Raw genomic sequence first — 12,500 nt, forward strand, 5'->3', positions numbered from 1 at the left:
AATTCATAACAGAAGGAAAAAGAAAAGATTTACCAACATATTATTTGAGAGATTTAACTATTTAGCTTCCACAGACAGTGCTACCTTATCATCTACCTACTCCCCTAATATCACTCAGCAGTATATGTGACATGTTAACATGGAGCATTGCAGCAAACAGTCTTCTAGGGACACAGATTTTTGTGGCAGTGATCTCTTCACTGATTGAGTTTAAATTTTCCAAACATCTTGGTGTATTTGCTGAAAGATTAAGGCCTAAAACCTCTTGGCGTCTGGCCCCCTTTTCAGAGCTGTTGCCTATAGCTGTTTTTCCTTCTGTGGCTTTCCACTCAATATTTTGCTCAATGTTTTCCCAAGGTGCACCTTTCTGATTCAGCCCGCCTGCTCTCGTTCACACTCAGCAACTTTACTAACAAGTTTAAACTCATTTCTGCCCCTCTCTACTCCTCCCTCCCTCTCCTGTATCAAGCCTTTTCTGGCTCACTCCTCTGTCTTCTCCCCGTCCCATCTCCCACCATCCCTCCTACCACTTCTGAACTCTTTTCTTCCAACTGTGTCTTTCCGTCTCACATCTTCCCTCTCCCTTCCTCTGTACTTCATTCATCCTGTCTTTCTTTAACACTTTCTGTCCTGTTCCCTCCTGAGGTGGTTTGACTGTTTTACTCTTGTTTAAACAGAGATGGACTCTTGTGTGTGCGTGAGATTGTGTGTGTGTGTGTGCGTGAGTTTGTGTGTGTGTGTAGTTATTTTAAGAAAGTAAGGGGGACAGAAATAGAGAAAAATAAAGTAGTAAATTTTAAAAAATTGATACCACTTTTACATCATTGTTTTTTTTTTTTCTTTTCAATTAGTCCAATAAAACGCGTGCATAATATTCATACTAACATTTCAGCATTGCCAGGATTCCCTCTCCTGTCCTCTCCTCTCTTATTTCTTCTATTTTTCTATCTTACTGCTTTTTACTTTTTCATTTTGGGTCGTTGTTGGTGCCTGAACCCCTACACTACCAGGGCACCCATAAAATCTTGTTTTGAAGTGTAAGTTTAGTGACAGCAATCAGGAGTAATCAAAGCCTGGCAATTCAATATCAAAGTGGTCAATTTTGTGCTACCAAATGCACAACATAGATGATATTACAAAGAAATACATTATCTTAACTTAGACTTAAAGCCTTTAATTGAATGAGTGCATGGAGCAACAGGGCACTGGGATAATAATAAGGTAAATTGCACGGTCGGCTTTCCAGTCAGCAGTGGAGGTCACACTGATTTAGTTTGAGCATGTCCTTCAGATGGTACTGAGGTACAAGCTCAAACCTTAGGCTATAAAATGATGTGCATTTTTTCTGTAGCTCTTGACTGGGGCTTTCTGCCTCCAGTGTACAAACACATCCAACAGCCTTTCAGCACACACATGGTGCACTCTGTGACAGCCGGTGCACTCTGTGACAGCCGGTGTACACAGGACAGTTAGCCGACTGCTCCTGACGGGTCATCTCCTCTGGACATAACCTCTGTCACCCAGAGACAAACCAGTCTGCATTGCATTGCTTTTTTTTTTTAAGTAAATGGAGAAGGTGGAAAAGGTAACTTAACAATGGACTCAGTGTGTCCAGCAGCAGCTGGTTGAGAGACATAACCAGCCTCACTGCTGTTCTGTAGCCCCATCAGGTCATGGCTCCCTGCTGACCACATTTATGGAGACTTAGATTCACAGATAAATTTAATCTTTATGGAGTGTTAGTTAAACACCTCAAAGCAAAATAAAGTCTGTTTATTTTGTGTGATTTGGTGCGCCTTTTAAAGTGCAATTCACTGCTGCCATAAACAAGGACGGCTGTACACGTGCATTTGTTATTATTACATTACGATCTAAAGCTAGCAAGTCCACAACTTTGCTAACACAGCCAAACACCAAGCAAGTGTGACAACACAAAACATAACAATATTGCTTTCTAGTCCAACAGAAAGAAGGCCTGTCTTGCAGTCTTTTATTTTACAAAGCTCTTGCCAATGTCCAGGAGCCTGTTGCTTGGTCACTCTCTTTTTCTTCCTAGTTTCCTCCATCAACATGCTCTTTGATCTCTTTGCTTCTGCCATTAGATAACGTTCTGTCCATAAAGGCTGCTGAGCCCGGTTGTGTCGCCACTCGCTCCGGTGCCGTTCTCCACTTGAAACTTGGCTAGCTAACATATACCTAACACATCCTGCATATATGAAGTACCTTTAGCATTCATTTGGAGTCATGTTTCTGGCCCCTTGATGAATGTGAGTCCAATATGCACACTCCTTTTTGCTCTGTTTTGGTCTCCACCAACCTCTGAGGGAAATGATGCTAAAATGCTATGTAGAGCTGAGGGAAGCTGCAGTGATGTGATATTTCCCAGTAGGTTCATCACTACGAGCACTCGTTTCACCAACAAGCAATCTGTGATCTATTGTTAATATAAACAATTGTTGTTACAGTATCCACTTGATGAAGTGTGATCATATGCACAGTTTTGAAATACAGCCCAATTATGACCAAGACCAAATTTTTGACCAAGATGGTGCCGCAGACGGCCGCTTATGGATTACGCTCCGTAGAGCTTTTTGTGTTTAAACTCCATTTTGGATTACGCTTGGATTACGCTCCGTAGAGCTTTTTGTGTTTAAACTCCATTTTCTGCTGTCACTTAAATATAGGATTTTCAACTGCTCACACTATTCTACCGCTCTTTATCAAACTAATCTGTAAACCTTTTTATTCACCACGGGAGTTTTCCTCGTTTGTTCTGGTCGCCGTTTACATTCCACCTCAGGCCTGTTAGTGAGGCTTCATCTTGGCGTTCAACACCATCATCCCAGACATCCTCAGCACCAAACTCACCCAGCTTCCACCTGTCAGTGGATCACAAACTTCCTGACTGACAGGAGTCCGCAGGTGAGGCTGGGGAACATCACATCCAGCACCCAGACTGGCGCCCCCCAGGGGTGTGCTGTCTCCACTGCTCTTCTCCCGGCGACTGCACCTCAGGAGACTCATGTGTGTGTATATATACATATACACCGCCATCTCTGTGGTCCCTCACACACAGGGGTCCATCAACCCTGGTCAGTCACCCCACCCAGATTCAAACCCGGGTCTACTGGGTACCAAACATGCAACTTGACCGCAACGCCAAAGAGCCAGGCTCGTTGGTATGGCAGTCACAGCGCATACTCAACTGTAGTGACGGTGGTCCGTCACATGTATGTATATATATATATGTGTATATGTGTACATACATGTGACGGACCACCGTGTGTGTGTGTGTGTGTATATATATGTATATATATATATATATATATATATATATATATATATATATATATATATATATATATATATATATATATATATATGGATTCTTACTGATTGTATGGGGTGGGCAGGTGTCTTTATGCAGCTAACGGCCTCAAACAGGTGCATCTAATTTAGGATAATAAATGGAGGTGGACATTTTGAAGGCAGACTAACAGGTCTTTGAGAGTCAGAATTCTAGCTGATAGACAGGTGTTCAAATACTTATTTGCAGCTGTATCATACAAATAAATAGTTAAAAAATCATACATTGTGATTTCTGGATTTTTTTTGGGGGATTATGTCTCTCACAGTGGACATGCACCTACGATGACAATTTCAGACCCCTCCATGATTTCTAAGTGGGAGAACTTGCAAAATAGCAGGGTGTTCAAATACTTATTTTCCTCACTGTATATATGTATGTATGTGTGTGTGTGTGTGTATACACATACAACAGTGAGCATGTGTGAGTACATGATGTTTAGCCTCGTTTTTTTTTTTTTTTTTTTTCGTATTTTCTCAGTAGTTCTGTATGGCTGTCTGTCTATTGAGAGATGAAAGAACCATGATTAGGTCATAAATACTTTATCAAATAGTGCACACACACACACACACAGATGCGGCCTCTGAGTGTGTCTGATGGCCTTTGTAGTTTTTCCCAGATTGACAGTAATTGAACCGATTCCAGCAACATTAAAGACATAAACCATCCAGTCACAAGTTTTTTGAACTGACATGACAGGACAAAGCAAACCAATCCAATGCCTCTGAGATGAGATGACAGGACCTCCCGCTCCCCACCGTCCCAAACCCTCATTCATCTACTTAGAGATGTATATGTTTCCAAAATGTCACTGAAATCATTTTGATCTGCCCCTCCCTTCCTGAATACTTAAATAAATAAAACAAGGCAGTCCTGTGTAGCCAACTGGAGTTTACTGTGAACACACATGTTGCTGCTTCTTCACTACTACACATAATATCTACATTCTGTATGTAGATATTACATGCCAGGGCATTACCTTATGCAAATAGCTTTTGTTTTATATTTGATTTGATTACATTAATGTTTAAGTTGAGATTTACAAGAAATATTTTATTGCTACTGTGTAAAGGGAATACAGCTGGAAAAAGCACATTAGTTGTTTAAAGTGTTTGAAAAGCAAGTTACTGAACATTTGTGTATATAGCAGTACATTTAAATTAAAAGTGCACAATACACTACTTTAGAATTCATTATTCAATTTTGCGCGTATCAATGCCATTAATCACAAGAAAATCATGCGATTAATCACGGTTAAAAATTTTAACCGTTGCCCAGCACTAATTTTGTGTGAGATTTGCTTTTGGGGGGTTTTGATGGTAAAGTTATGAAATTAAGACTACAGAGTTGGTATTACTGATTTAGCCTAAAAGAGGTATTTCTTGTTTCAAACAGATCCCAAAACAAACAAGACTTTTTTTATTTGTGGAATGACAGATTATGTGGTTCTCTAAAGTTCAGTAGGTGTGCAGTATGTTGAGCCAGGTTCAGGTATGAAGAAGTTTCGGAGACTGATGAAGACTCACTCAGCTAGACCTGTCTTACCTTTCCCTCTTACATAAATTTAGCCCCTAAGAAATATCTCTAGTATAGTACATGTGTTAACTGAGTATATTAGCAGGCACAGTCAGTTGAAAGCGCACACACAAGGAGATACATCAGAACTAACTCTCATTGACTATTTAATAATTTTTGGTAGAATTTAAATCTTGAAATGAATGTAGTAGTTGTTTCTCTCTGGATCGATGTGTCCCTAAAACTTTTTACAAAGTTTTCAGAACCAACAGTATGAAGTCCAAAGTGTATCATATGCCTGAAAAGTGTAGTTTATTTGTTTTGTATTCCACCTCAGAAGATGACATTTTGGAGACGAGGCGTTTTTGATCATATTTTCCATTTTCCACATCACAGGCTGCTCAACATGCCCTTCACTCATTCGCTCTTCTTTGCCTCTGTTCCCCTATCTCACATTCATCATTTCTACAAGTTTCATCCAAATCTAATCAGCAGAAATATTGTGTGTGACAGGCAGAAAAATAAATGAGCAACCCAATGAATGAATGTGGGGACTGACATTCTCTGCACTATTTTGAAGAAAACCCTTCCAGACAAAATGCACACTTTGGTCTCTTTTGTACAGATAAGGTAATTGTATAATTCTCCACAGTGGGAATGCCAGTAGCTGAATCCTATCAGGCTTGTAATTCCCATTAAGAACCTGCTGTTCAGAATTTCTACTTTATTATTTAGAGGAGAGCTCCTTTCATTTAATTTTGTGGAATACAATTCAGTCACTCAAGATGGATAGACAGTAGCCCTCTAGACGCTGCAACATCTCTCTCTGGCCTCCTCCCAAACTGATTCCTCCTCACTGGCACTTCACCACAGTGTCACCTCAGATAAACCCACACTGGCAGCTGTGGAGGACTTGCTTTATTAATGTGGAGGTTATAAATAAGCAGGTAAACAGCGGGAGGCTCTTACCATCTCTTGTCATAAGATGAAAACAGCCGTCTCAATGTTTTGTGATGGATGATATGCTCGCCCGGCTGTGGTGTTATATTAGTGTATGTATGATTCTTTACAAAGGCAAAAGATCTCCAAAGCAGTGAACATTTCTTACAGACAAAAAAAGACACAGATACAATAGATAAAAAGAATAGAAATAGGTAAAGTAAGATTAGGTACACAGTGATTTTCTCCCTTTGGTTAAACCTCCCCAAAGGTTTAGCCTCACTACACTTGTATCTAAAGTAGGGCTGCAACTAATGATTATTTTCATTATGGTTATAGACAGTCCAAAAGATATTTAGGTTACTATTTTAAGTGGTAGTTTAAATAAAAAAAATACTTAAGTTTTAATTAAGTATTCAATTATTTTACTTCTTGTGGATTCATTTTCTGTGAACTTATTGTTTTAGCTTTAGCCTAAAGCCACCCTAAAAAACAAGAAGGAAACCCTGGTTCATATTCTAAAATAATATATGAAGAAGCAACGAAACCTACATGTAATTCAAATTTGTACAATGTTTTTTCCAGCAGCAACACTTCTGTGTAGAGATGGTGGAGTATCGTAAGTTCATCAAACATTCACATTTTCTGTTGGAAGAACTTTTTAGTCCACCTCAAGTCCTCTTGTATCATTTTGGGAAAGCTCTCAAGTGGATGGAATCAGATTGAGCTTATGTTTATCACAGTTTAGCTTCGCTTGACGTCAGTTGTCAACAAACAGTGGAGCAGTGTTTGTTGAGATTAAATACCAGTTTAAGGTGTATGTTGACAGTATTTTTCAATGTGGTGATGTCAGCTGCAACAGATCGTGTTCCAAGTCTGCGGATGTGAGCTTCTGAGTCTGTAGATAGGTTTTTCATGCTATTACTGTTTTTAGTTTTCATCCAGTCAGGAAGAAGCAGAAGGAACTGAAGGTAAAGAGACAGGAGGAGAGGTAGCCCGTCAGGGAGAGAGGAGGGGAAGCCGTGGGAACATAAAGGAAGTGAATCATAAGATTACTTTTTGTGGATCATTTGTGTAAAGCAGGGAGGCCTGCTTATATACGTATGTATGTGTTTGTTTGTGTGTGGATTTGGGATGCAAAAGGCGTCCACCAGCCGGCTCTGCAGATGTGGATGGTTCTGCTAGATTGATTCTCATCCCCTGTGAGAGCGTTGGTGTGTGTTTGTGTGTTTGTAACAGAAAGAGATCTATACCCAGCTCAGTGCCCTACCACTGTTTGTTTAAATTTTCTCTGCACTTCTTCACCCCCTCCCTCTTCTCAAAACCATCCATTCTTTTTTCTCTACACAGTCGTCACTTCATCCCTGCTGTCACTAACCAGTGCTGCCTTTTCCTAATAAGGGGAAAACTGTGGGGTACTCCAGTGCTCATTTTCATGCTGGAGGCAGGTGTACTATGTGTGAGGTGGGGAGGGGGGTGTAGCAATTACAAATATATTTATAGTTCAGTTAGCTGTCTTTGCTGACTCTCTCTCTCACTCACCAACTTGTGACATCTTTCTTAATTCCAGTCGATCTGAACAGGTCAACTCATGTCATTGAAACCTCTTTACCTTGGTCTATTTGGTATTTGGACATTTTTATTCCCTGGATTAGTAATAGAAAAAGACAATAAGTTGCAGACTTGTGTGTCTTTGATTGGTGATGCCCACAGATCAACCTGTGCTGGCAGCCTCCTCTGAATGGATCCTATGTACATTCAGTTGTTTCTAGAGCTGCAACAGTTACTTATTTGATTTGTGGATCGGCTGAACTGTTTTGATTGTCTGTTAATCTGTTCAAGCAGAAATGCCAAATATTCTCTGGTTTCAGTGCCTCCGATGTGAGATGCCGCTAGGCCAAATTATTACTTGCAAAAAATGAAGAAAATGTTGGGCCTACGCTCATCTTAACCATCCATGTGTCCCTGCTGTTTGTGGCAACTACTTCATAAAAATCACATGAAACCACTATTATTTTATCTTACTGTGATTCATATATATAGCATATTGCAGTATTATATGATGTGTCTGTCTTCCCCACATGAATGGATGCTGTATGGGAGAAATGATGTGTGTGATCTGTGAGACCAACTGAATAACAATGAAGTGTGTGTGTGTGTGTGTGCGTGTGTGGAAGACTTTGTCAAAGATTTTGCATATTCATATATATTATATTCATATTGTGTGTCCCAGTGTTTTTCTGTGTAATCACATTCTCTCCTGTTGGCTAAGTTGAGTAAAAACCCTCATTTCCCATGAGGCCCGACTCTAATGGTGTTTATTACAGCTGCAGATTCAAATTGAGTCATTTTGCTGATTTTGGTGTGAATATCAGCAGGATGGGGAACATCTGTCTGTGGCTCACTTTAAATCTTACCCTCCCTTTCTGCTTGCCTCTGTCTGCCTCTTTATCTGACAGTCTGAATACTAATGTTGCTTAAGTTACATTTATTTATCCACTTCCAGGGTATGGCAGAAACCACAACCACCAACACACACAAAAACACACTTGTTTTCCAGCACTACCTCGGTAATTGACACATCAAAGACTTTTTTATTCTTTTATTGTTTTGTTTCCACTTCTTTGTTAACTTATTTTACATTTTAGTGTGTGTACAATTTCTTCAAGCATTTTATTATTCAAACCATCTCTGTTCTATCTCTTGTTAGTTGAAAGACACCAACCATCCCTCTCCCATGTTAGAAATTCCTCCCCTGGCTCCTGAAAGCTCTAACTCTTTCATTAATTCAGTCCAGAAATGTGTCCTTTTAAATCATGCAGACCATCCTGGTGCATGGTGGGTGGTTTATACACACAAGCGATAAAGCACATCCAATATTTAGATTACTGTTGATTATTTTTGTTAGGAGGATGAGATTTGATATGTGATTGTTAAGATTTTGATTACACTTTATTATTATTATGTATATAATTTTCAATGCTTTTTTTCATTTTAAAATAAAATGCTCATAAAAGAATATAAACTTAATTTAATTTCCTAATAATGTGAAGGTGTGGAGTCCTGCAGTGCTTAGATCAGCCACTTTGATTTTGATCCCCTTACTAGTTTAACTGAGATATATACATATAATGTGTGTATATATATATGTATGTGTGTATATATGTGTGTGTGTATGTATATATGTGTGTGTGTGTGTGTGTGTATATATATATATATATATATATATATTGTGTGTGTGTGTGTGTATATATGTATATATATATAGTGTGTGTGTGTGTGTATATATGTGTGTGTGTGTGTATATATGTGTGTGTGTGTATATATGTGTGTATATATATGTGTGTGTGTGTATATATATGTGTGTGTGTGTGTGTGTGTATATATATGTGTGTGTGTGTGTATATGTATGTATGTATGTGTGTGTATATATGTGTGTGTATATATATAGTTGACAATGTTTTTTCTTTTTTTTCTCCACTACTCTTTTTTTTCTTTCTTTCTTTTTCATGCCAAAGGAATAACAAGTTGTATTTTGTTAAGTGTTGTCTTCATTTACTCTTAAAAAATGTTCACCTTCTCATTTTCACATGTCCTTGGGGGAAAAAAACATTTAACTTGCTCTTTTTAAAATCACTGTACATGATCGCTAATTCAATATTTTGTTTACTCAGTTTATGAAAAATATTACAGACATGTCTTTTTCAAAAAACCTTTCTTTTAACAAAAGAAATTTCCTGGATCAAAAATAACCGGATGGGAATAATCTAAAACCTTGCATGACATGTTTCAGCCGCAGTGCCGGTGGAGTTTTGCAGATACCAACGATATGTGCAAATGTTCAGAATGTGATGAAAGGTGTATTGGTTCCCTGAAGCAATTTAACAAATAACCTCTCTTTGTTGTCTCGACTCTTTTATCCTCTTTCTCACCTTTAGGTAACATGTAATTGTTTTACCATCAGTGACGGAGAGCTGCAAGAGATTGGAGTTGGGCTGTATCCTAGGTAACACCAATAGACACGCACACGCATGCACACACACACACACACACACACACACACACACACACACACACACACACACGGCAATGTGTGAATCATACACATCTTTAAAGCATCATTAATTTCAATTTAGCTCGTAATCTTTGTTAGATGGTACTCCTTTCTCTCTTTCACTTGCACAATAAAAATGCCACAAAATTTAAATGTGGCTCTTGAGTTACCTGCCAGATCAACGCATCCCAACGAACCCCACCCATCCTTTCCACACTCACTATCAAAGCCCTCCCCACTCCTCCTGACAGTTCTTTGAAGTACGAGGAAGAAGAATTTTTTGTTGTTGTTGCTGTGAAGCGAAACTGAAAATTAATGTTGAATATTATAACGCTGTTTGGGGAAGAGGCTGAGAACACATGGAGAAATATGAGGTTTGACTCCAACTTACATGTGATTCTTGTCTGGCATTTGGGAGTGAAACTATCACACACACACACGGCACAGCCAGGCGGTATGCACTGTAATCCCTGTATTGAGTCCTGGGTGAATGGGGTGGGATTTGGCCTGTCGTTGCACATGTTGTTAGAGTTGCTACACAAGTGCGCACACGCACACACACGCACACACTGCAGGTATCTCAGCCAGTTTATCTGGCGGGTGTTGAGATGTCAGATGGTCACAGTGGCTTTACCAAAGCTCAGCCAAACCATGTGTGTCTGCGTAAGTGTGTGCCTGCAATTTGTGTCGTAACTCATCCATAAATGATGGGCCCGTTCGCAGGATGGTCCCCTGCCTATTCATATTTTGGGTTGCCTAGCAACCACAGGGTTTGCCGAAGAGAGGGGAATTACTCTGGTGAGGCTACACCTCTGTTCACCCCATCCCTCTCTGTCCATTTTTCTCTCTACTGTATGTTTCTCATTTGCTGACTTCTCATTCTCCTCTCTGTCTGTAGCTCATCATCGCCTCCTCTTGTTCTCTGCTGATTGGCCTATTGAAAATATGATCATCTGAGCTTTTTATCAGGATCAACATTTCTCACAGCTGGATTGATAACACAGACATTTGTTCACCTTTGACTACCCTAAAGCTGTAACATAAACCCATGTGTAGCCACAGTCCTCACAGAGATACACTGAAATTAAAACATGAAGAAGAGATGAGCTGACAATATGATACAAAGGCCTGAGGGATGTTTATGGCCTGCACACCATTCAAAGGTGTCATGCAAGAACCTTTGTCTCAACTAAAAGAGTGTTATCAGTCTCAGCTCCACTGGAGATGGTTGAACTGAGGTTTAAATGCAAAAGCTTCAGAGGTTTCACAAAATGATGATGTCCTGTGTGAAACTCAGCTCTTGTCATTTTCAAACCATTCTTGGTCATGAAGGCAAATATTCTGAATATCAGTATTAGTAGCTTTACTGTAACAAAATAAATAATGTTCAAACCTGGGTTGTGCCAGAACATAAAATAAACATTATACGTGTTAATCTACTTTAAATTAAGTTATCTTTTTGCAGTTGCTATAAAACGTGGAAAGACTTTAAAAAATGTTTTCTTGTCTTGCATTATTAAGTCACATCAGATGTGACTGTGATCGACTGATTAACAGTAAAACTTCTACAGCAGATGTTTTCAAATCACTGGTCACACCCTGACTGCATACAGCTGAGCCTTTTGAGTTCTGTCATTTCTGTATGTGTCATGTAAACGTTTTGTACTATATTCACCTGTAATTTTTAGTGCCCTTTAATTGATATCTGCTGCATTAGTGCAGTAGTGAACAAAGCATAATTTTCTTGTGCTTTGCATAAAGATGCAGGAAATGTTAACAAAGAGAAGAAGGCATTAAACCCTTTCTCTCATTAAATATCAATTAATAGTCCCTTACTGTCTCTGCTCTCACAACCATGTAATGTTTGGCTCCTGCTATATACAGCAACAGTTATTTTTAGTTAGTGGGAGCAGATATTGTTAATGTGAGATGCGGTGTAGTTAATTAATCTAATTAGTATGCTAATGCAGCTCTCCATCAGATAAAAGCATCATTTGGAGGACCTGATTTCTCGTTGATATTCAACCCACAACTTCTCCACTGTAGAACAAAGCCAGGGGGTTACTGATGGTTTTACAAAGGCTTGACACGCGCATACACACACAGTCACACACGCACACACACACAGTCTTTTATCTCTTACACCCATTGTTTTGCTCTTTGAATATGATAAACGAAAGCAGCGGTAATGGAGGGGGTCTCTAAAAAATAGACATGTGTGCAGTGACAGTATATGTCTTTTAATGGGTCAGGGAGGTTTTTAAAAACATTTTAAATGTTTACAGAAAGATTTACTTCAAATATAGACACAAAATCGAAAAAACACCTTTGCAAATTGGCACTATTAAGCATATTTTCATGCCTTTAGTTTTTTTTTTAAGTGTCAGTGTTTTTTTACATTGCTGGCTACATATAACAACAACAACAACAACAACACATTACATTTATATAGCGCTTTATCATAGAAACTCAAAGCACTTCAGAGTGAAGTGGGGAGTGGGGACTCATAAGAGTAACACCAGTTTATTGGGAACAACAAGTTAAAATAGTCCTGCAATAAATAATCATCCCTTCGTGAAGGTTGTACTGTTCAGTTTGTGCTGAAACTGTTTTACAATGGTGTTG

The 12,500-nt window shown here is 39.0% G+C and overlaps 1 protein-coding gene across 1 annotated transcript in view; it reads left to right on the top strand.

Moving 5' to 3' along the window:
- The window catches only part of smyd3 (SET and MYND domain containing 3), a 92,820-nt gene that overhangs the window by 59,298 nt on the left and 21,022 nt on the right, over nt 1-12,500 (top strand). The window contains exon 6 of the mRNA XM_038701496.1: nt 9,760-9,827. Within this exon, the coding sequence (XP_038557424.1) occupies nt 9,760-9,827 (68 nt within the window). The remainder of the gene's footprint in view (nt 1-9,759; nt 9,828-12,500) is intronic.

This window comes from Micropterus salmoides, unplaced genomic scaffold (assembly GCF_014851395.1).
Source record: "Micropterus salmoides isolate LMB-PRFRI ecotype aquatic unplaced genomic scaffold, ASM1485139v1 Ms_hic_scaffold_6, whole genome shotgun sequence".
Taxonomy (NCBI): domain Eukaryota; kingdom Metazoa; phylum Chordata; class Actinopteri; order Centrarchiformes; family Centrarchidae; genus Micropterus; species Micropterus salmoides.